The sequence below is a fragment of the Crocuta crocuta genome, unplaced genomic scaffold, assembly GCF_008692635.1.
Source record: "Crocuta crocuta isolate KB4526 unplaced genomic scaffold, BGI_CrCroc_1.0 scaffold167, whole genome shotgun sequence".
Lineage (NCBI taxonomy): Eukaryota > Metazoa > Chordata > Mammalia > Carnivora > Hyaenidae > Crocuta > Crocuta crocuta.
Genome location: NW_027532406.1, coordinates 8,612,417 through 8,635,786, shown reverse-complemented (window position 1 = coordinate 8,635,786; position 23,370 = coordinate 8,612,417). Strand labels below are relative to the sequence as shown.

The 23,370-nt window shown below is 36.3% G+C and overlaps 1 protein-coding gene across 1 annotated transcript in view; it reads right to left on the bottom strand.

Annotated features, from left to right (window-relative positions):
* Nucleotides 1–23,370, bottom strand: part of CTNNA3 (catenin alpha 3) — a 1,601,461-nt gene that overhangs the window by 800,226 nt on the left and 777,865 nt on the right. The window contains exon 8 of the mRNA XM_077778723.1: nt 1,248–1,328. Coding sequence (XP_077634849.1) covers nt 1,248–1,328 — 81 coding nt within the window. The remainder of the gene's footprint in view (nt 1–1,247; nt 1,329–23,370) is intronic.

Below are 23,370 nucleotides of genomic sequence, written 5' to 3'. Positions count from 1 at the left end.
ACCCTGAAGAATATTGAGAATAGAAGTCCTGCAATGAAGAAAGAGGATTGTCCTGTGAGTATAAGTTCCTGAATTGGTACAGGTTATGAACGGGTATCAGTTCATTGCCCCTTCCTCCTTAGACAGGTCACCTCACCACACAGGCAGGCTTTCTCATCCTCATTGTAAGACAGGTTATGCTAAGCTCTTTCCAACTCTTACTTTCTATGATTCTAAGTGCTGACTGTAGAAATAGAATTCACATTAAGGCCGTAAAGTTGAGAAACTGGAATCTTCCCAGACCTCAAAATTGTTTTGTTTTGTTTTGTTTTGTTTTGTTTTGTTTTGTTTACGGCTAATATTAACTGGCTGAGAGATCCCTATTTATTCCATTTCCAAATCTACTTCTGAATTAAAAGATTGCTCAGGCAATTTTACTAAATCTTCCCATTAAACTACAATAATATATTGCATTAAAATCTTATGGTTGAAAAGCTTTTGTCTCTCTTTTATGAATTAATAGTGACCAAGTTAAAGTTGTGCATGAAAAAGAACTCTAGTTATTAAAGAGTGGAAAATAATGGAATGCAAAGTCTTTGAAAACAGCTAAGTCTTCCTTCATTTTCTAGAAGGAAAAAATTAACGTGTGGCATAATACTAGACTGGTAAATTAATGAAATCCTTCCTAATTCTGTGTTCCTGATGACCTAAGTTTACAAAGCAGCATTAGCTTAAACAGAAACTAATTTTTAAAGCATTCTGAAAAGAATCAAAAGGGCAAATTGGTATGTTTCTAACTGATAGCTGTTTGTCATAAGCATATGGATGATAAACTCAGTTTTTAACATAATATATTCAATTTACCAACATTCCTAAAAAATCACTACATAGCAGACACTGATAGGCATTTCATTTAACCCTCACAGTTGTATTATGTATTATTTTATTAATTCCATTTTATAGGTTCAGAGAGGCTCAAAAAGATTAAATTTATCCCCAAGATCAGACAGCTGATGAGGGCAGGGCCAGCATTTGAGTGTAATTCTAGTGTAATTCTGCCTGATATTAAGTCACATGCTCTTTGTCCTATTTTATGTTTGCCACAAAAAAATGTTGAGGTATGCAAATATGGAAGGTATATATTTATTGCTATACTTTTGTGTTCTAAATTAATTGAAAAACAACAAAAACAGAGAGTAAATATGCTAACAATGGAAAAAAGGTTCATTTTGTATGATGTTTGTGTCTCCACGTCTCTCATCCCCCACCTGTCTGCGAAGGTCTCTGGTCTTCTTGCACATGTTGTCTATTGCAATATTCAGGGTATTACTCCTTTCCTTTTTTCCAGTCTGCAAAAGAGGGAAAAAATGGCATAAGCAATGGTATCAAATTACTCTTTATCACTTAGCAATTTGCTTTCTAAATTTCCTGAAAATAACAGCTTGAAAATTCAAGAATAGGTTTCAAAACTGCTATGATATTGCATATGATTCATGAGCACTTCACTTAAGACTAAGTAGAATGGTGATTAAAGCTCACATTATTTTTTCCTTACGTTTCTGTAATATTTCTGATACAGGGCTGGGTTGCATTCGGTATGGTAGTCGGCAGAGCATTATCTCCAAGAAACTCTGATCTTCATTCTTAACAAGTTGACTTTTTAACCTCTAAGCATGCAATTAGCTTAAAAGCATTAGATGCCCAATTTGTCAACTTCTGTGGGAGTTTCTGAAGTCATTTTCATGGTGTATTGTGTAAGTTATGCAGAGCCATATTGGAGTTTTGCTAAACACTAAATAAAATATGCAGTGCAAATTCATACAATTTGCAAAAGTTGACCACAATTTTAGCTGACAATATTCCAAGAACAAATTGTTTCAAGTAGGAACTGGAAGCTGTTTTTGGCTCTTTAAGATAATTTGTGCAACACCTTTTCATTTTTTAAACAGAATAGTTCTCTGTTATATCCTTAACCTAAATCTTTAGGCTATTAAGCACACAGAGAGTCACCTTGGTTGGTATTTTCCACATATTACTTTTGTGGGAGACAACTGAATTGAATCTAATCATACTTTTTTTCAGTGCTATCTTGTATAAAAAGATTGAAAAAAATCATTATGCGATTCACCTCTAAGAAAATTGCTACCATTTAAATTAATAAACTGAAAAGGGCTCTTGAGAGGAGACCTTGAAAATCAGTAAGGTAAGTTTAAGCCACTGATAACTGAGGGAGTTTACAGCACAGCCTCCATGAAGAAGGAAATTGAGGGAAAGTTTAGACCATTAGGCAGTGTGTCATATGTTGTGTCCAATGATTACATTCACACATAAATCCGTAGCTTCCAGTGGAAAGACTTCTTTACAAGAAGTTCATGACCATCTGTACTCTATTCCAACCTCTTTTTTAGTTCTATATTCTGTCACATCTTCTCAAGTACTATCCTTCCCTGTAACAATATTCCTAGTCATGTCTATCTGTCCTCCCAAGTTCTTATATATATAATGTACTCTTGACTTCAGCAAGTGTCTACCAAAATAACCTGCTCTTAAAATCCACCTGTTCCTCAATGGTTTCCATAAAGAGTTTTCCCCACTGACTCTGCTCAAGAGTAAACTCTCACCTTTCTTTGTTCCAATAGCACTTTGAACATTTTCCAATATTCTCATTTTGTTTCTATGCATGTTCATCACTCTTATAATACCGTTAGAATCTTGATATTGGGAAAGTAAAGTTTATTAAGCTTTTTTTGTTTCTTTTCCTGAAAGTAACTTGCAGAGGACTTACTGAATGGTGTTGACTAGTTTATAAATGAAAAGCTTGATTCAAAACACAACATGGCTTTATTAGGGGCTTACCAAATGTCAGGAAGGTGCCATACTAGATTCTTGAGGAAATTTTAGAATCTACCCATCAAGCACAGCTAAAATCCTCTATTAGCTGAGATTACTAGTACCCACCTAAACCTCATTTACACCTAGATTTTCTCAGCAATGGTGTTTTATTTAAGATGGAAAAATATTTAATATTTAAGATGGAAAAAATCACTATCATTTGAGACCATCATACACTGCAAAATGTTTGGCATCCATTGGCTCCTGTCTACCAGATTCCAGGAACAGTTCTTTGGCACTGTGATAGCCAAATATTGGTCACATACATTTCCAGATGCCTTCTAGGGGGAAACACAACAGAGGATGACTAAGTCTTTAACCATTGTTTCTTTTTGACAATGAGTACATGATGGAGACTGTATCTAGTGAGGAAGTGGAGAGAACAGGGAGGGGAAAATAGAGATAAATAAATTTCTAGATGTCAGAGCAATAAAAGCCATGGTGGCAATTACCCAGATGAAAGTTGTGACTACCTTCACAGCTCCTACTCAGCATTATCCATGATAGCAGTAGAGAATTATGAAAAATTAATGCAGAGCCGTGAAAAGCAGTGGCATAAACAGATACACAATGGACTATAAGACAGTTTCTAATTTTACCTTAAGAACTAAACCCATATTTACCAGTTTCAGGCAGTGTAGCTCTTGGTTGTCTCTTTCAACTTCATGAAAGCAGAGATAGTCAAAAAAGAGTCAGGAGTGGGACAGATGAAGAGATATCTCCCTGCCCTAACACACACAGGATATCATAAATAATATGGGAGATTCCTGTTGTGCTGATCATAAAAACTCACTAGCTTCCGTGAGGGGATTCATCAAAACAACTAAAAGATGTCAACCTTCTTAGAGCAAACTGCAGTGGCATACAAAATTTCAATAAAGGATGACAGGAGGTGACAACCTGAAGTGATTAAATAAGGAATATAAAGATGATTTCCTAATTTCTACTCAGAGCTTAATCTTAGTTAAAAGTTCATTGGGTCAAAGACATTTTGCTCTCTAGGTAATAATAAACAGTCCCTATCTTTATTACTTTATTAAAGAAAGTATAAAATCTTCCCTTCTTCCTTCCCTGTATCCTCCCCATCCCTGCCTTTCTTCTTTTCACCTCCAGCTTTTTATTGGGCCCTTGGTCTATTTATCCAGATTTATTTGGCTCAGTCAAGCCATTTTATGCCTCTTTATTCCTTTTGTGTGGCATAAAAATAAATAAAGCAAGGAGAAATAGCCCCATCCTGTTTAAAAGCTCTCATTCCTTCTGTTTTCAAAGCCTTAACAAATCATCAAGCAGTGAGCGAGGACTGAAGGTGAATTGTATATACTGAAGCAAGGGACAAAAAGGGCAGGATATTAAAATATAACCACAGATAACAGTGAGAACCTGCCTACATTCTAGGTGCTCAGAAGAGAAGATCCTTCTTAAAGCAGCCTTGATAGGAGCCATCATTAAGTCAGCACAATCCTACCGATGGAAAAGGTACCACTCACAGTGGAGTACCAGGTAAAAAAGAGAAAGCACAGCTCAGATCAGCACTGTTTCAACACAATCACTGATTCAAAGCAATCACATTCCTCATAAGTAAATAAACTATCAGGAAAGACTTTATTGAAAAGAACAATTCTGAACATAGATTTCATTCAATGAAATGCCATTAAAAGTTTTACTGCATATTATAAATATTGCTCCAATGTGATTCAGGATTATAATCTTAACTATGAGCATTCCATCAATTCTGTCTCGCCATTGCTCTCATATCACTACCACAGTTAATTGCACCCTCTCTTGTGGTTCCCTTAAATGTGTGGCTGCACACAGACTTAGGGAAAATAATCTCTTTATAAATAAATTCTCCTTGAATTATCCTAATTTGAGTGTTCCATCTGTTTTCTGTTGGGACTCTGCTAGGGAGAACTTTCTACACTGTGTTGTCCAACATAATAGTCACTAGGCACATGTGGCTATTTAAATTTAAATATAAATTAATTAAAATGAAAGAACATTAAAAATTCAATTCCTTAGTTCCTTAAAGTGAGCAATAGCTACATGTGTCTGGTGGCTACTATATTGTATAGCACAGATAGAGAACATTTTCCTCGTTGCAGAAAAACATATCAGACAGTACCATTCTAAAACATTGTTTATTCAAGTATATAATTAGGTTTTACTTTTATATAAGTCACCTTTTATTTGAGAATAAAATAGTGAGCAAGAAAGAAAGAAAGAAGCAAACAAACACAAAAACCCCCAACCCTCAAGGTATTTACTCTAGAAAAGAAATTTAAGGTCTAATTATGTTCCTTCATCATTCTAAACACCATCCCCCTATTCCCATTGCTGATGGAATTACTAATAGACTCTTGATTGTGGCATTCAAGGCCCTACTCCCATATCTACTCATCAATCATTCTGAGATGCCCTAATGAGCCTTTTCTTTTCTTTTTTTTAAACTTTATTTACTTATTTTGAGGGAGTAGGAGAGTATAAGCAGGGGAGGACCAGAGAGAGAGGGAGAGAGAGAGAATCCTGAAGAGGCTCTGCACTGACAGCACGGAGCTCAATGTGAGGCTTGATCCCATGAAACTTGAGATCATGAACTGAGCCAAAGGCAAGAATCAGACACTGAACTGATTTCAGACTGAGCCACCCAAGAGCTCCCGAGACCTTTATTTCTGTGCAATACAACCACGACCCAGGAACTTTTCCCCTCTTAAAAAACTCATTTTGCACTTTTGATCCCCCACTTTTCTGATTATGGACTTCTTTTAAGACTCAACTTGGGGCGCCTAGGTGGCTCAGTTGGTTAAGCATTCAACTTTGGCTCAGGTCATGATCTCACAGTTCATGGGTCGAGCTCTGTGCTGACAGCTCAGAGCCTGGAGCCTGTTTCAGATTCTGTCTGCCTCTCCCTTGCTCACACTCTGTCTCCCTCTGTCTGATTCTCAAAAATATATAATGAGTTTTAAAAAAGACTCAACTAAAGTACTGAATTTTATATGAAGCTTTTTTGATCTTGTCAGTTGAAATTAATTACTCACGTCCATGATGCTGCTGTCTTATATTTTTTATACTTCTTTTATAACACTTTGTTCAATAAACCAATCTAGCCAATACTTCTTTATTTTATATTGTCTACTAAATACCAGGCACCATACTAAGGACCAATGATACATTAGACCTAATGCCTACCTTTGAGGAGCACACATCTCATGCTAGAAATAGATACAAACACAGTATTTAATAGAGGTATCCAGGGTAACTCATGGATCAATGGGAGCAGCACTTCCACTAAGGATGAGGAAAAGATTCCTGAGGAAGTAACAGTTAAATACTGCAAGACATGTAGCAGTTAGCCATGAGATGAAAGAGAAGCCCATTCCAGAGGGATAGAGATGGATTGAGCAAAGGCAAAAGTCTTTAAAGAGTGTTTGGCAACTAGCATAAAAAGTGTGAGGGAAAACCAGATCCTGGAGGTTTTTGACACATTAAGTAATAAGGTTGATCTCATAGACCACTAGGGGTTATAGAAGTTAAGCCAGTGAATGACACAAAACGTTATTCAAATACATCAATCTGGCTGGAGTCTGCACAATTTATTTAAGGAGATTAAGAACAGGGATAGGCAGAGGAGTTAGACAGTTGCAGCTACAGTGCACAGAAAGAGGAAAAGTATTAAATTAATTCACCAGCAGTCAGGATGAAGAAAATGAACAGATTTAAGGACTCTGACTGAGTAAACTGGGTAAGATGACTGGTAGATGCTGGGGACAGATGAAGAAAAGAGGACAATGTTGGTTGGCGTCCAAGTTTCCGTAGGTAATGATGGCGTTGAATTGGTCATTTTCAAAGGAAACCTAGATCAATGCAAGGATAATTATATCAGTTTGGGAATTGCTGAAGGGCCTATGAGGAGCTTATTTCTTTAATATTTGCCCTTCAGTTAACTGCTTACCTGTTTGCATCTCTCTCACTAGACTCTACCATCGCTGAGGGAGAGAATCTTCTTACACTTAGTCCCTCATAACATCCAGCACAGTGCTTTGTACATGGTAGAAGCACAAATGTTATTTGTTGAATAAATAGAGAAAAGAAAGACTAGATAAAGTAAACCTTTGGCAAATTCCATAACATCCATGGGCTTAATTTCCACACCCATAAAATGAAGACTTGCCCCAAATTGTTCCTTTATTCCTTTCTAATTTTAAAATTCTGTAAAGGGCCATGTTCTCTAAAAAGCAGAATTACAGAATAATATATTACTTTTAGTGTACAATGTTTTTCATTAGCAACTGTTGAAAATGTGTTGGAAACTTAGGCATAATATAAATCTGTAATGGTACAAATAAAAGGAAGGTCATAATGTTGACCTCAAAAAAACTACAAAGCTTCAAACACTAAGGGATGACGTTTAAAACAAATCAAAGTTTATCTAATTCATGATCAAATGAAAATGTTATCAGTGCACAGAGGAGTCTTGTATGGAATTTAAACAGCAAGAAAATGTTTTGTTGTTGTTTTGTTCTTTTTTTCTTTTTTAAATGTGTGCAATCATATTCAACCTTTTAAAATGACACATTTCCTTTAAATGGAAAACCTTCATTTCATGGTAAAGATGAAATATAATGCCCTTAATTTAGTTCTTCTATGTAGAAATCGCTTTAAAATTATTTTATGCTTAACACTTGCAGAGGCACATATTCTAGTCCACTTTCTTCAGGCACGAAAGACATACAAACAGACAAGCATAAAATACGAAATCTATTCTAGAATGTTGCTGTACTGAATGGCATGTCAGGAAAACATCCTGACAGGGTATACTTGAAAATATTTCTAAAACAAAGTCTGTGCTATAAAAATAAAACTAAAACAAACAAAAAAATTAACTTTGAGATTTGAAATGAGGTTTTTAAAAATGACTTTATCAAGGGCATAGGTTAAAGATTGCAAGTGTCTTGAACTTTGATATTGTTGGGGAAGTAAGATGCCACCCCCACGCAATGTCTTCTGGGTAAACTGAGAATCAGTGAGCGGGAACCACCTTTTGTCAAATACCTACCACAGCTAAGTACTTTACACTTATTGTCTCAAATGCCATTTGCAATAAATGTTCACACTTTTGCATTTGAAGACACTGAGGCTTGGTAAATTTAAATATCTTACCTCAGGAGGGAATGTAGTAAGTGGAAGGCTCAAATTGAGATGTGTCTAATCTGAGGCTTTATCCACCATACTGTAATGACTTGAATGAGCTGTTACTTAAACCCGAATTAATATTTTATGTAAATTATATAAATTTATTGCTTAAAAATAATGAGCAGAATAACAAAGAAATTTCTAGAGACAGTTAAAATTGTGTTTGATTCTGTGGTTTAAGATCATTTGACAGATCATTTAGTGTCCTTAACCAAATTACTTAATTTTTCCAACGCTTAGCTTCCTTACCTATAAAAATGGTTAAAATACAGTAATTATAGAGCTACTACAAGGACCTAAGAGATGAAGGATATGCAAGTTCTGGAAAATAGAAAGGACTCAAGGAATGTTAGCAGTTATTATTATACCTATCAATAGTGTCACCATTGTTAACGAAGCTTGCATTTCCTGAACTACACCAGCTGGCTGTTTTCCTTATTGCTTTCCAAACACTAAACTTTTATCCTCGAATTTCCTGATCATTCCTTGTTCAAAATCCTTATTTCATAACTCAAAACTTTACGAACCTCATCTTCTATTTCATCTTTCCTGACTTTCCTCAATAAAAGATAAAACATTAATAATTAAAACTTCCTTTGGGAGCCTGGGTGGCTCAGTCAGTTGAGCATCCAACTTGGCTCAGGTCATGGATCTCATGGCTTGTGTGTTCGAGCCCCACATCGGGCTCTGTGCTGACAGCTCAGAGTCTGGAGCCTGTTTCAGGTTCTGTGTCTCCCTCCCTCTCTGCACCTCTCTCTCTCTGTCTCTCAAAACTAAATCAACATTGAAAAAAAAATGTTGATTTAGTTTTGAGAGAGAGAGAGAGAGAGAGAGAGAAAGAGACAGTGCCAGAAGGGAAGGGACAGAGAGAAAGGGAGACACAGAATCTGAAGCAGGCTCCAGGTTCTGACCTGTCAGCACAAAGGGCTCGAACTCAAGCTCATGAACTGTGAGATCATGACCTGAGCTGAAGTCAGACACTTAACCAACCACCCAGGCACCCCTACCTTATCTTCTAAATTTTCAAGTTGTAACTCTAATCTTAGTATCTACTGCAGTGTTCCACACTCAGCTAATGACTATAGATAAAATAAATAATAAATAAATGAAGAAATGATTAACTACACTTTTATTGATAGTAAATAATATTCAAATAGTTTTATTAACGTATTTATATTTTAAAAAAAGTAATTAATATTCACCCTCTTAGCTGTCATATATTCTATCAAATTGGTATCTTTATTGACAGATTATTATTATTCCCTACAGGAAGGTATAACATAAGCTTGGTATGAGGATGAAATCTAATCTGTGGTTCAGAAAATGAGAGATCTGAAATAAGCTCCCTGGTGACCTTGACCAAGTTGAATCACCTCTCTTGCCTTTATCTCTGTGTGTCTAAAAGGAGGCCATTGCAGTACTGACCTCTAGAGTCAGAGTCCCTCCTGGCTCTAAGACCATGTGGTGCTCGAGTTCTCTGTTGATGTTTATAGTCTAGTGCACATCTAGTGAAGTACTGAGAACATGACGCTGCTTCCTGTTGCATGCGTCCTCGGACCAGAGATGCTTATGGACACACACCAAACGTGAAAGAGATATTCATGGGTTTGCACTACAATAAAATTCAAATTGTTTTAGTGATGATGTTACTAACCAATCTTAAATCTAAGGGATGGATATAAACTGTGACCTTTTATTTTAAAGATATTGCCTTGGTCATAGAAGGACAGCTACCATATGTTTACATGTATAGGAGGATGAGGAGGAACTTAACGGAAAACCGTGGGGAAGAAGAAGGGGGAAAATAGTGGGGGAGAGGGAGGGAGGCAAACCATGAGACACTCTTGAATGTTGAGAACAAACTGAGGACTGATGGGTGTGTGTGGGGGGGGTGATGGGCATGGAGGAGGGCACTTGTGGGGATGAGCACTGGGTATTATATGGAAACCAACTTGACAATAAACTATTAAAAAAAAGATACTGCCTTGGAAAATCAGTCATACATATGTCCAAGTGCAGATGCACAGATCCACCACAGTGACCAATAAGTAACTCGGCAAGAGACTGAAGAATCAGAAGAAACCTCAGACTATTTCCCATTGGCTCTTTCCCACCCTCAAGCCATTCTGTTTTGTGATAGCTTTCCTCAATCTTTGCATCCCATATCCCCGTCTCTTCCTTCTCTTCTTGTCCTCCACTCAGCCCAGCAAACCCTGGAACTGACACTGGTCTTAATAGGGAGAAATTGAAAAGGTGTTTATTAATTTCAGTGATTCAGCATTAAACTAAACTTGCTGTGACCCCTGTTCTAACGGGTTTCAGATCTTGCCAGCTCCTAGATCAGTGACTGTTCTTATAAATCATGCTATGATTACTATTAAATGAAGGGAATATATTCAAAATTGAAGGTTTTACTTAGGTTCAGGGCAGGATCCAAAGATATTGTGTACATTAATGGTTTCTAAATTCTCATCTCAGGACTCATAAGGTAAAAATACAATATACAGATAATTGAGTTATTCATTTATAAGAGCTGTTTTTTAATCTTAATTGAGTTATTTATTTATAAGAGCTGTTTTTTAATCTGAGTGTTTTCATTTTTTATGTTAAAAAATTTTCATTATTTCTTTTATTAAATGATGGTTTTATTTAATGGTACAGTATCTTTTACTTTTATAATATTTTTGACATAACAAAATAATAGAAAACTTGTCAGCTCCACAGGTTTTGTCTGTGTGTGTGTGAGAGAGTGTACATTCTTTGTTGTTTCTGTTTGCATAAATCATAGCTTTGGGGATTAATGGTTTAAAACAAAGAAATAAGTCTGCCTAATCACAATCAAAATTGGCTAAATCAGTCAGGTGTAGTATTGGTATATAAACAGATTTAAATAATATCTTTGTTTTTGAAACTAGACTTATTGCTCAACTGTTCAAGACATTTTATATCAATTGCATTGCATTTAAAATAACATTCGTGTTAAATTGCCATTAAAAGTAGTGTAATAGGATCAGATAGCTATTCTGCAAATCTTAGTTCCAAGGCTAATTAATAAAGTAACCACATGCTAGTTAGAGATGACAATACTTGCTTGAGGAGTTGTGTGAGTTAAATAAACTAAGTGTACATAAAACATGTAAAGTCATAACTGCCTTATTCCTGACATTTAATAAATTATCTTTATTAGCAATACAAACAGTTTTCTGTAAGATCGCTGGGATATATGGCAGAAATTATCTTATTCACTGCTATATTTCCAGCAGTGGTTGGCCATAGATACTCCATATTTTTTATTTGAATAATTTCCAAAAAAAATGATTGAACTGATAGATGAATTAATGAACATATGAAACACAATACAGATCTATTTTAGGAGGATTTGCTATGGTCATCAGAAGGATTGTAAAGATCGTGTTACTGAGTCATTGACAATAACATAATCTTCACAGAAGTCAATGTAGACATAATATAGAGAGCCAGGCCCAAGTTCACAAGTCCTCTTATTTCAATTAATGGTTAAATTCCACACGATGTCTTTACTGACATTTCATTTTCCAAAATCTCTTTATTGAGTTATTGTCAGAGGTTATTTCAGAAGGTGATCTGGCTCGTTCTAGAAATCTTTTTGAGTTTGTGGGCTTGACCCATCAGCCAGCTTCAGGAGACTGCCTACCAATAAAGAAAACAGACTTGATGCTAATATAAAGGCATCTGTAAGAAAGGAGAAGATGATATTTTACGCTGTCAATTTTACCTTGAGTTCTTATGGCAAATATCTTTTTTTTTATCACATTAAAAGCCACCACCAGAGTCTAATAAGTAATGACATGGCATTAAACACATAGTCCAAATTATTTTCCATCTTTTAAAAGGAACAACTATTCTCTAGCATTTTTTTCTGTCTTGACAATGCTTTGGGAGGTAGAGTATTAAAATAATACTGATCTCATTAAAATTTTATCTTGTCATTTCTCAAGTTTCTTAAGTATAATTCTTACTCTTTTTATTTCCTGAGCCAAGTTTTCACAGTTTAATTATCTCAGTATGTCAAACTTCAGCCAATAGTGAGCTTTATATAGTTTGTTATAGACCATCTGACAAAGTTTTTCTGTGGCTGATATATATGAAATATTAACCAGATAGATTTCCACTACTCTGATTATTGCTTTCACTTTCACTATTAACTATAATCTGTACCTTGGAAATATGTTTATTTTTAATACTGTAAAATAAAAATACAGATTTTTAAAGATTTATTTAAGCATTAAGATTTATTCTTTAGGGGGAACCGGGTGGCTCAGTTGGTTAAGCGTCCAACTTCGGCTCAGGTCATGATCATGAGGTTCGTGGGTTCGAGCCCCGCGTTGGACTCTGTGCTGACTGCCAGCTCAGAGCCTGGAGCCTGCTTCAGATTCTGTGTCTCCCTCTTTCTCCAACCTTCCGTTGGTCACGCTCTCTCTCTCTCTCCCTCTCTCAGAAATAAATTTTTAAAAATTTATTCTTTAATGATCTAAATAAACACTTTCTATCATTGTTATCTTCAATTAGAACTTTCAAGATTCATAAGTCGGGGCGCCTGGGTGGCTTAGTCGGTTAAGCGTCCGACTTTTGCTTAGGTCATGATCTCGCAGTTCGTGGGTTCGAGCCCCGCGTCGGGCTCTGTGCTGGCTACCAGCTCAGAGCCTGGAGCCTGTTTCAGTCTGTGACTCCCTCTCTCTCTGACCCTCCCCTGCTCACGCTGTCTCTCTCTCTCTCTCTCCTAGAAATAAATAAAACATTAAAAAAAAAAAAGATTCATAAGTCAAAGAGTCTCAGATTCTGTGGCAAGGAGAAAAGCTAAACAAAGATAGTTTTCACTTTAAAGATGTGAATGGAGCTAGAGATTATTATACTAAGCAAAATAAGTCAGTCAGAGAAAGGCAAATACCATATGATTTCACTCATATGTGGAATTTAAGAGACAAAACAGACAAACATAGGAGAAAGAAAAAGAGAGAGAGAGGCAAACCATAAAACAGACTTTTAATGTAGAGAACAAGCAGAGGGTGGCGGGAAGGGAGGTGGGCAGGGGGATGGGCTAACGGGTGATGGATATTAAGGAGGGCTATTGTGATGACCACTGGCTACTATATATAAGTGATGAATCATTCAATTCCATTCCTGTTAGAAACATATATAGTTACACTATATGTTAGCTAACTATAATTTAACTAAAAACATGAAACATTAAAAAATAGTTTGCACTTTTTTAAAAAATAGTTTATTGTCAAGTGGTTTCCATATAACACCCAGTGCTCATCCCCACAAGTGCCCTCCTCCATGCCCATCACCCCACTCCCCTTCCTCCCACCCCATCTGCCCTTAGTTTGTTCTCAGCATTCAAGAGTCTCTCATGGTTTGCCTCCCTCCCTCTCCCCACTATTTTTCCCTTTCTTCTCCCCCATGGTCCTCCGTTAAGTTCCTCCTAGTCCTCTTATACGTGCAAACATATGGTGTCTGTCCTTCTCTGCCTGACTTATTTTGCTCAGCATAACACCCTCAAGTTCCATCCACATTGCTACACATGGCCAGATTTCATTCTTTCTCATTGCCATGTAGTATTCCATCATATAGATAAACCACATCTTCTTGATCCATGCACTTTAAAGAAACTTGGCATATGAAAAATTCTCCTTCAAAACACATTAACAGGTAATAATCTTCCTTACAGTTAAAATTTCTTTACCAATAATATGATATAAATAGAACAAGTCCTCTTAGCCTACTGAAAATATTTTTGATATAAAGTTTGTGTATACATCTTTAACAGAGAAAAAATCTCATAATCATAATCTACATTCTATGCAGTCAAAATTATTATTGATCTAAATCCTGTAACTTAAAGAACCAGTGACTTCTGTTTGAAAATTTTCTCTTCCTCCCCACACCCTACTTCCAGAACCTACCCAATATATGAAATTCTCCCTTCTTCCTTTCATTTAAAATATTTAGCTTTAACTAAAGCATCAATATGCACATAGGGAATTTCACACTGATGTGCCAGAACAAGATAATGATTTTCAAAAGAAATAATTAAAAGCCATTTACATGACACTGAAACCTCAAATCTATAAGGGATATAAAGGTGAAAAGTGTGGAGACTGGGGAAGATTTTATGGAAAGAATTTATATGAACAAAGCTAATTTAGGATTCCCATCCTCCTCCCTACATCCTTACCCATATAAGGCTGGTAAAAGAGACTTCAATGGGACATTTAGAAAGGATGGCATAAATCCCTGGCAGCTGAGATTCAGTAGGTAGGTGTAAACTCTATCTAGAGAAATCTGATGAGGGTGGCTGGCTAGTTGCTGATGAATAACCAGAAGTGACTGAATTCCAATGTCTGAACATTTTCTTTTCCATGCTCCAGATATGAGCCTCATGCAACTGAGAACTGGTCTGGGGACATCTTGGTTTTTGCCTAAGACCCTGTTGTTGTTGTTGTTTTAAATTTTTTATTTATTTTGAGAGAGAGAGAGAGAGAGAAAGCAGGGGAGGGGGAGAAAGGGAGACACAGAATCTGAAGCGGGTTCCAGGCTCTGAGCTGTCAGCACAGAATCTGATGAGGGGCTTGAACTCATGAACTGCAAGCTCATGACTTGAGCCAAAGTCGGATGCTCAACTGACTGAGCCACCCAGGCGCCCCACCAAGATCTTGGATTTTGTTTCTTAATCTTAAATCTACTTAGATTAGTAAATAAAGAGGAATTCTAGAAACTGCTGGGTTTTGAGAATAAGCTGTCAGCTGTTGGAGAATCAACCACTCATATCAAGTGAATTACAGGTAAAATGTGGGCCCCCAAGGAGGTCATGAAATCACCGGTACCTGTTTTTCTATCTGCCCCTCCAAATCCACTCATCATCCCTTTTCACCACACCCTCTGCTGCTACAGTCTAGTTTCATACAGATACTTCCTTGTTCCCTGCTTTCAAGTGGATTTGGACAATAAGAGTTATAAGAGGGTGGGAGGAGAGTAAGGGTTTTATCTTCTTACTGCTCTTCTGAGGGGTCGCTCTAAGTTAACCAAGTATCTCTCTTGAAGACCACATCTCTCCTCAGGCAGCCTTCTCCATACAGAAACCGGCCCAGGTCCAGGAATCACTCCCTCACTTGCTGCTTCAGGCCTGGGCGTGGGTGGGCTCCCTACAATTGCTATGCTCCATCCTTTGTTAATCCCCCAATCTTGTCCACACATAGGTAAATAAGCCCTTTAATACATTTTCCTCAATAACCAGCTTGATGTACTCTGTTTTCTCTTGCTGAGACCCTAACTGGCACAGTAAGTCTAGGGGGAAAGTCAGCTTTCAACACCCAGGGAGCAAGCAATAGCTTTGCTACTCCCCTTACCTCTCCTTTTTTCCCGTGCTTCATGCCACAAAAGGGGGGAAAAAAAAGAAAAAGCCGATGACTTCTCTTCCCCAGCTTCTGATTTCCTACCTGTGATAATCCCAAACTATGGGAAATGTGGCCCAATTTAAATCAAAATACAAGTTTGCACAATTACATTCTAACTACTGATTAGAAGAAAGAAAGTGACACAAAACACCTAAGATAACTAAAAAAAAATGTTTGACATTTCTTGATTTTTCATCCAGAGTTAGGAGAAGAATTTATTACACTGTATAAAATTAAAGGGTTAGTGGGGAGGGAGCTTGGGTAGCTTAGTCTGTTAGGCCTCTGACTCTCGATTTTGGCTCAGATCATGATCGTGGTTAGTGGGTTTGAGCCCATGCAGGGCTCTACCTGCTTGGGGTTTTCTCTCTTTCTCTCCCTCTCTCTGCTCCTCCCTGTGTGTGTGTGTGTGTGTGCGTGCACGTGCGCACGCATGCACATATACACATAATGGAATATGACTCAGCCATAAAAAAGATGAGAGTATTTTGCAATCCTTTGGCAACATGCATGGACCTAGAGGGTTTTATGCTAAGTGAAACAAGCCAAACAGAGAAATACAAATATTAAATTATTTTAATTATATGTGGGATCTAAAAAATAGAACAAATGAACAAACAAACAAATAAAAACAGAAACAGACTCATGAATACAGAAAACAAACTGATGGCTGCCAGAGGGGAAGTGTATAGAGGGATGAGCAAAATGGGTGAAAGGGAGTGGGAGATATAGTCTTCCAGTTATGGAATGAGTAAGTAACAGGAATAAAAGGTACAGCACAGGGAACACAGTCAATGATATTGTAATAGCATTGCATGCTATCAGAAGGTCCACACACTTGTGGTGAACACAGCATTATGCATAAACTTACCAAATCACTACAATGTACACCTGAAACCCATGTAACATTGCATGTCAACTATAGTTCAATGTAAAAAGGAAGAAAAAGTGACAGTGAGAGATAAAAAATATAATAATGGTATTTTACTTGCTTTTTGAACATCATAGTGATATGATTTAAACTGAACATCCTAGTTATATGAATTAAACTCTAAAAGCTGCATTGGAAGTGTCCACATGTTAAATATATTATTGGGAAAGAATAGTAGAAAGAAAGGGATTTGTTAAGAAATACATAAAATATTGGCCATTCTCCCAGACCAAGCATCAGGGTGTTTAAGTCAGGCAAGGGGAAGGGAAGCCATCAAAACAGGTAAGACCTAAGGGCAGTGACTCTCACTTAGAGTGGTATCCCAGACTCACCTAGCACTCTGCTAACAGAATGAATGATGCAAATTTAAAATTCACAATGCAACCTCAAAGAAAATTCTTCTCTATTCAAACTTATATCTCTAAGACTAATTCCAAATACATCTTTCTAAGGTTTTTTCATTCATTGATGTAGAGAAAAAAAATCTCTACTTAATGAGTCAGAGAAGTGGGTTTACGTCTTAACTTTTCCACTTACTGGATGTATAAACTTGGGCAAATCACATGGTGTATATGGGTCTCAGTTTTCTCTTCTGCAAAAGGGGGTAAAGGAACAGACTTCTTGGGTCCCTTCCAGATCTGATCTCCAGCTACTGAAAAGTACTACTGGAGATACATACTACATTCTGGTTGTATTTCCCTACAAGAAAGAACATTTCTATTTTATTTCTAAAGGAGAAGACACTAGTGGAGGAATATTTTGAGTTTGTTGATCCCTCAAGGTGGAGCAACTTACCTGGTGAGTAAGGTTGGACACAAGTGGGGAGCACTTGTTTATAGCCCTCTCTTGTGGGTTTCTCTCTCTTTCCCTCTCTGCCTTGTCACTCTCTCCATGGCAGAATGTAAATTCTCAAGGAAGTGCTGAGCAATCCTTATTTAGGAAAAGAAGGAATAGGAAGCCCTTTTAGGACCAAGTCTAGTCTCCTTGTCTAGTTTTGTTAGTTCTAATCCCTCTGGAAGGGATGAGAGACAAGTGACAGGCCATAAGAAAAGCACAAAAGTAGGCAGACACTGGTGGCAAAATATATTCTCATTCTCTAATACTATCAGCAAGATTTAAAATGAAATATTTGGTCTTTGGCACATGTCATAAATGCATCTGCTACCACATCCTTTCAAAAACGCAAACATAGGGAATGATTCTTCTACAGACCACTAATACACAGAGATTTCTAAGGTCTTTCAGTAAAATTTAATTAATGCTATCAAACTGAGCCCTGAAAATATCCATGTATCTTAGAGGCAAAACTAAATACTGTATATTCAAGGGGAGACTATAAAACAACCATTTGAAATGTGGCTATGATTCCAAAGCAATCACTGCCACTATTTTACCATCTTTTTAGGAGATTTATACATCACTCTTGATGTTAAGTTTGCAAGACAAACTAGGTAACACCTTTGGTTGATTATTATTTGGCACTGAAAAAAAATCAATAAATTTAATTTAATTGGTGGTCTCATCTAATTTTGGTCAAGAGGGGTTCAGGGTCTTAAATGTTACTTTTTTATTTGTTTATGACCACCACTCTTCTTCCCAAGGGTCAACTTCCCCTTCACTGAGGCTGTGCAAACTGGCCTCCCCCCGCAGAAGAGACAGATATCTTGGGAGTCATAAACCAAGTCTCTGTGAGCTGAGGTGATTTGGACGTAGTGCTATATATCAGTTCCAGACGTCAGGGAAGACTGATAAAGCAACGCAAAGCTCCCAATGAAGCACAGCTGAGTTGCAGGAGATTGCTGTGATGATAATCGCCAGAACAAACCATAAATTCCGGACTCAGAATTAGGAATGGCCTGTAAACATCGAATAATGGGTGTCTAAATTGAAAATGAAACTATATGTTGCCTGTAATATTTCTTGCAGTGTGGCTTAGAGAGCCAGTAAGTAAGAGACAGGCATGATCCTTTTCAATGTCTGCCGTTAGAAAGCTGAGGATATTAACTCCTCCTTCCATCATCCTCAGGGAAACAGCTAAATGAACTAGCTAGAAATCATGGGTCATAAAATACAGATATAACATTATGCAGCAAGAACGTTACAGGTTAACAAAAAAAATACAGAAACACACAAATATTGCATTTGAAGAACCACACTAGCAATCACTAGAAGAATGAACTCAAACAGCAAATGATCTGGGCCAGTCTTTCACACTCACTGATATATAAAAAAACAAAACTTGATTTTCTTGCACCTGAGTGTAAGGAAGTGTCCGTCAATTTGGTGTGAACCTAGGTTACACAAATATTTAAAGATATAGGAGTTGGGGTATCCCAGATAATTATAGATGGGTATGGTTGAAGCTGGGCTATAGATAAAAAAAAATGTTTAACTGCTTTATTAAGTAGTTAAAAGTCATATGTAATAAGCACATTTTTAGCTAAGTGGGATACCTTATAAATAACAAGTGTATTAATTAGTACAAGCATGTGAAAAAATACTTTCCTTCTACCATTTTATAAGTAAAACATCTTTTCACTATATTTATATGCTTACTAAAACTGTTCTTATGAAAAAACTAAAGTCAATATTTATGGATTAGAGGCATCTAAATTAATAAAAAAAAAAGTACTATTCCTCCTTCTAAATCAATGTAAGCATAGAATCCATTTAACAAGAATTTAATTTTTATAATGACTTGTGGAAGAACAGAAGATACTGATTCTTGTGAGTTCTTGATGTTATAGTTAAGTGGAATATTTTCTGTATTGATAAGACTAAGACTGAGCATGAAGCACCCTATGGTAACGTGGGGTGGGAGTAGAGGCAGTGTTATTCAAAATATTTGGCAAGCAGGAGTGTCTGAGCACCATCACTTCAGCATGGGCAGGAGCACTTAGGTGCCAGAGGCAGCAGAGTAGGAGCTATTGCCTATCAGTTGAAAGTATCTACATATTTAAGTAATCAGTGCTCTGGTATGGGCAGGATGCTGAATGTTAGCCTGGTGATGCTTGCTGCTGGGAAAGTGAAAAGATATTAAAATTGATACCCAGTAATGGCAAGTCATACCTGGTGACTTTTTTTAAGTTTTTTTTTTTTTGAGAGATAGAGAGAGAGTGAGAGAGAACAAGTAGGAGAGGGACAGAGAGAGAGGGAGACAGAGGATCCAAAGATGGCTCTCTGCTGTCAGCACAGCAGGGCTTGAACTCATGAACTGTGAGATCATGACCTGAGATGATGACCTGAGCCAGAGTTGGACGCTTAACTGACTGAGCGACCCAGGTGCCCCATGGTGACTCTTTATTAATGTTTATTTTATTAATTTATACTAAATTTAATAAATTAATAATTATTAATACTTATTAATTTTACCTCAATTAGGTGGTGTGTCTACCTAAAAAAAAATCTATCTATCTATTCTCTAACCCCACCTCCATGACCCTACAGGCTGGAAATACTCAAGTTAAAGAGAAAGTAAGCTTATGGACAAAAACATCATTCCTGAATTAACACTAAAACCATACATGACCAATATTTTGCAGGGTATATAGAAAAGAAAAGTGGAGGCTAAAAAATACCAATAATATAAAACCGATAATATCAAATGTTAATAGTTTACTTATAATGTACTAAGCACCCTATTAAATAATTATTGTCTGTTTTGGAGATAAGCAAACTGAGGCTCAGAGGAGCAAACTGTTCCTCATGAACACAGAGTTAGTATGTGATGAAATCAGGCTTAGGGCATAAGTACACCTGAACCCTAAGGTTTTTATTTCTATGTTATATTGCTCCTGTATTCCTAAAAACTTGGTTCTAATGATGTACCTTACAGTTATTAAATTAGCAGATATTAACTTAAAAGTGCCCAGGTACAAAAAAGCAATATCCCAGCAAAGAAAATGTGGGCAAGAGCAGTGTGAGACACAAAAGGGGACCATCAGAGAGTAGAAGAAGAGGCACAGACGTGTCCAGAACATAATAGTTTCTTAGCATCCTTGGTACAGAGGAACTTGTTTAACATCAAAGAACAACTGTAGAGTGGTTCATGTGATGTTACAAGTAATGTACAATAAAATATATATTATTCTCATGGGAATATGATTGGTCACCTAGTCAAATCATTTTATTGCACTAAAAATTTTGAACCAAAGAACATCTTCATGTTCAAAACCAAACTCCTGACCTTGTCACCTGGACTTGATCTCTTCACCACCAACTATGAAGGGCCACACACTGGGAATCCAGATACCACTGGAGGCCCTCCTTCTCCCTCCAATAGTTCTCAAGGCCTTTCATTTATACTGCTGGAGCCATTCAGTTTTTCTCTTGACTACCACTATCTTAATCAATTATTGCCTGGGCTACTGTCATCATTGCTGGTCTACCTGCAATTTTTCACCTTCCCAATCTCCTAGCCAATGTACTCTCCACTCCACAGTCAGTAAATTTTAAAATAAATAAATAATTAAAAACCCTCTTCATGTCATGTCCTTCTTTGTAAAACCCATCAGTTGTTTCACTTCAAAAGATATAAAAGAGGGGCCCAACTTCTTACATCCTAAATCTCCTAAGATCTTCTATCCTAAGGCTGTGATTTGGCCTCTGCCTAACCATCTCTCCAGCTCCATCTCATCTCTTTGCTATTTGTGTTCCAACTATGAAGGCTTTCCAGTTTCTTAAACATTCATTCCTTCAATCTCCACAGGACTCTCTTCATGCTGATCTCTCAACTCAAAATTCTCTTCCCACTCCCCACCTTCCATAATCCTATTCTGGTTATTTTCTACTCATATCTCACTCCTAATGCTGCTTCTACAGGAAGCCTTCCTAAACTCATAGCTCTTACAAATTCTTATTACAAATTATAATTATAAATCCATTTTTGTAATTAATTGATCCATGTTTATCTCTTACAATAAGTTGTTGGAAATACTAAGAGGGCAAAGGCCTGAGTAACATTTGTTCACTACTTTCTCCCTAGTACTAGGTATATGCCTAACACTTATACACTGCAATAATTATTACTGAATAAGTTAATGACTTAATTAGTTACATTTAAATGCATATCAGACATTTTTTAATGTTTATTTATTCATTTTGAGTGTGAGAGAAAGAGAAAGTAAGAAAGCAAGAATGCAAATGGGGGAAGGACACAGAGAGAGGGACTCCTAAGCAGGCTCCACACTGTTAACACAGAGCCTGATGAGGAGCTTGATCTCATGACCATGAGATAATGACCTAGGCCATAATCAAGAGTTGGACACTTAACTTACTGAGGCATCCCAGTGCCCCAGATACTGGATATTTTTAAGAAAATACTGGGACTGAAAGTACCTTATTACCATCAAGATTTTCTTGCCAAAATAAGTAATACTCTGAGAAAAATACTGTCTTTCCAATGTTTAATTCTATGAATGGGCTATGTATTACACTCACCCATTATAAATTGGTACAAGTTTAGTTTATATAACTGCAAAATATAGAAGAGCAAATAACAAATAAATTATAAAATAATTTAAAAAGACTGCTAACATTATACTTATAAATTATCAACTAAGATGACACATGTACCTCTTGAATTTATTTTACCAGTTGCCTGAGTAACTTTAATGTACCAAATGCTGATTTAAAATATCTCATTTTCTAATATATATATATATAGAAATATATATAGAGAGAAATATNACCTCCTTTGGCATTTAGCTTATAAAGGAATTATCTTTTCCTGAAAATGGGTAATTTACATTTGGGTAATCTTGAGGTAGGTTAGAAAAGTTATTTGAAATCAACAATCATTTATAAGAACAACTATTATCACAGGGTATGTTAATATTACTCATATTTCATTATTTTCAATGTATGGCCCAGTATCAATAATTCATATAAAACATAATTTTAAGTATTCCAGAGAAGTGTTTTCTCAAATTTAAAGTGCATAAGAATCTTCTGGAAATATTATTAAAATGATTCTTTGGATCTAGGTGGGGTCTGAAATTCTCATTACTAACAAGTCCCTGGTGATACTAATGCAGGAAGTCCATTAACCATACTTTGAGTAATAAAATAAATCAAATCCCACAGTGTTCAAATACCCAACATTTTCTGATCTTTTTCTTTTTGCTTTCAATTCTGTCACACAAACGGTGTGACACACAAACTGTGTGTGACACATAACTTAAATCACACATAACTGATTTAAGATTATCAATGCCAAAACCTCAGAAGTCAATCACCACTTGGTAACCTATTTTATCTAAGTGTTTTTGAAATATCAAAATCTATCTTGCAGTTATATAAGGCAAAGTTGTGAATGATAACATCAGGAGTAATTATAATATTTTAGAACAAATTTCTAAAGATTGTGTAGTCTCCAAGTCTGGGCAGGAGTTTGCCGACAAGTCATTCTATACAGATAATTTCTCTTCTAAGTTTCCCAGGAGTATTGAAAATTTTCAAATGCTGCTTTTCATTGACCAACGAATACAAAAAAACAGAAGAATCTTAGTAAATATGTACAAAAATTACTTCATTTTATAAACATGGAAACTAAGTCAGAAACTCACCAAAATTAAACAGCTAGTTAAAGATAAAGCTGCTATGAGAGTTAGGTTTATAATCTACCAGTTTTAGATATTGAATGGTAATCCAGTGATACAGTATTTTTATAATTAAAATTCCAACCACGCAATTGGCTGCCAGCAATTTTTAGCCCAAAATAATCTTGTCTAAATCACAATCGCCTAATTTTCCAATATCTATCTATTGTACATCAGGAACTCTGCTATTCTCTGTATATGGGTTTTTTCCTACTTCAGTAGCCACTCTGAGGTAGAATATTATTACATTTTCTTTTATTATTTTACATAGCAACTCAACAGTTCTTTTTTTTTTTTTTACAAATAGTTTATTGTCAAATTAGTTTCCACATAACACCCAGTGCTC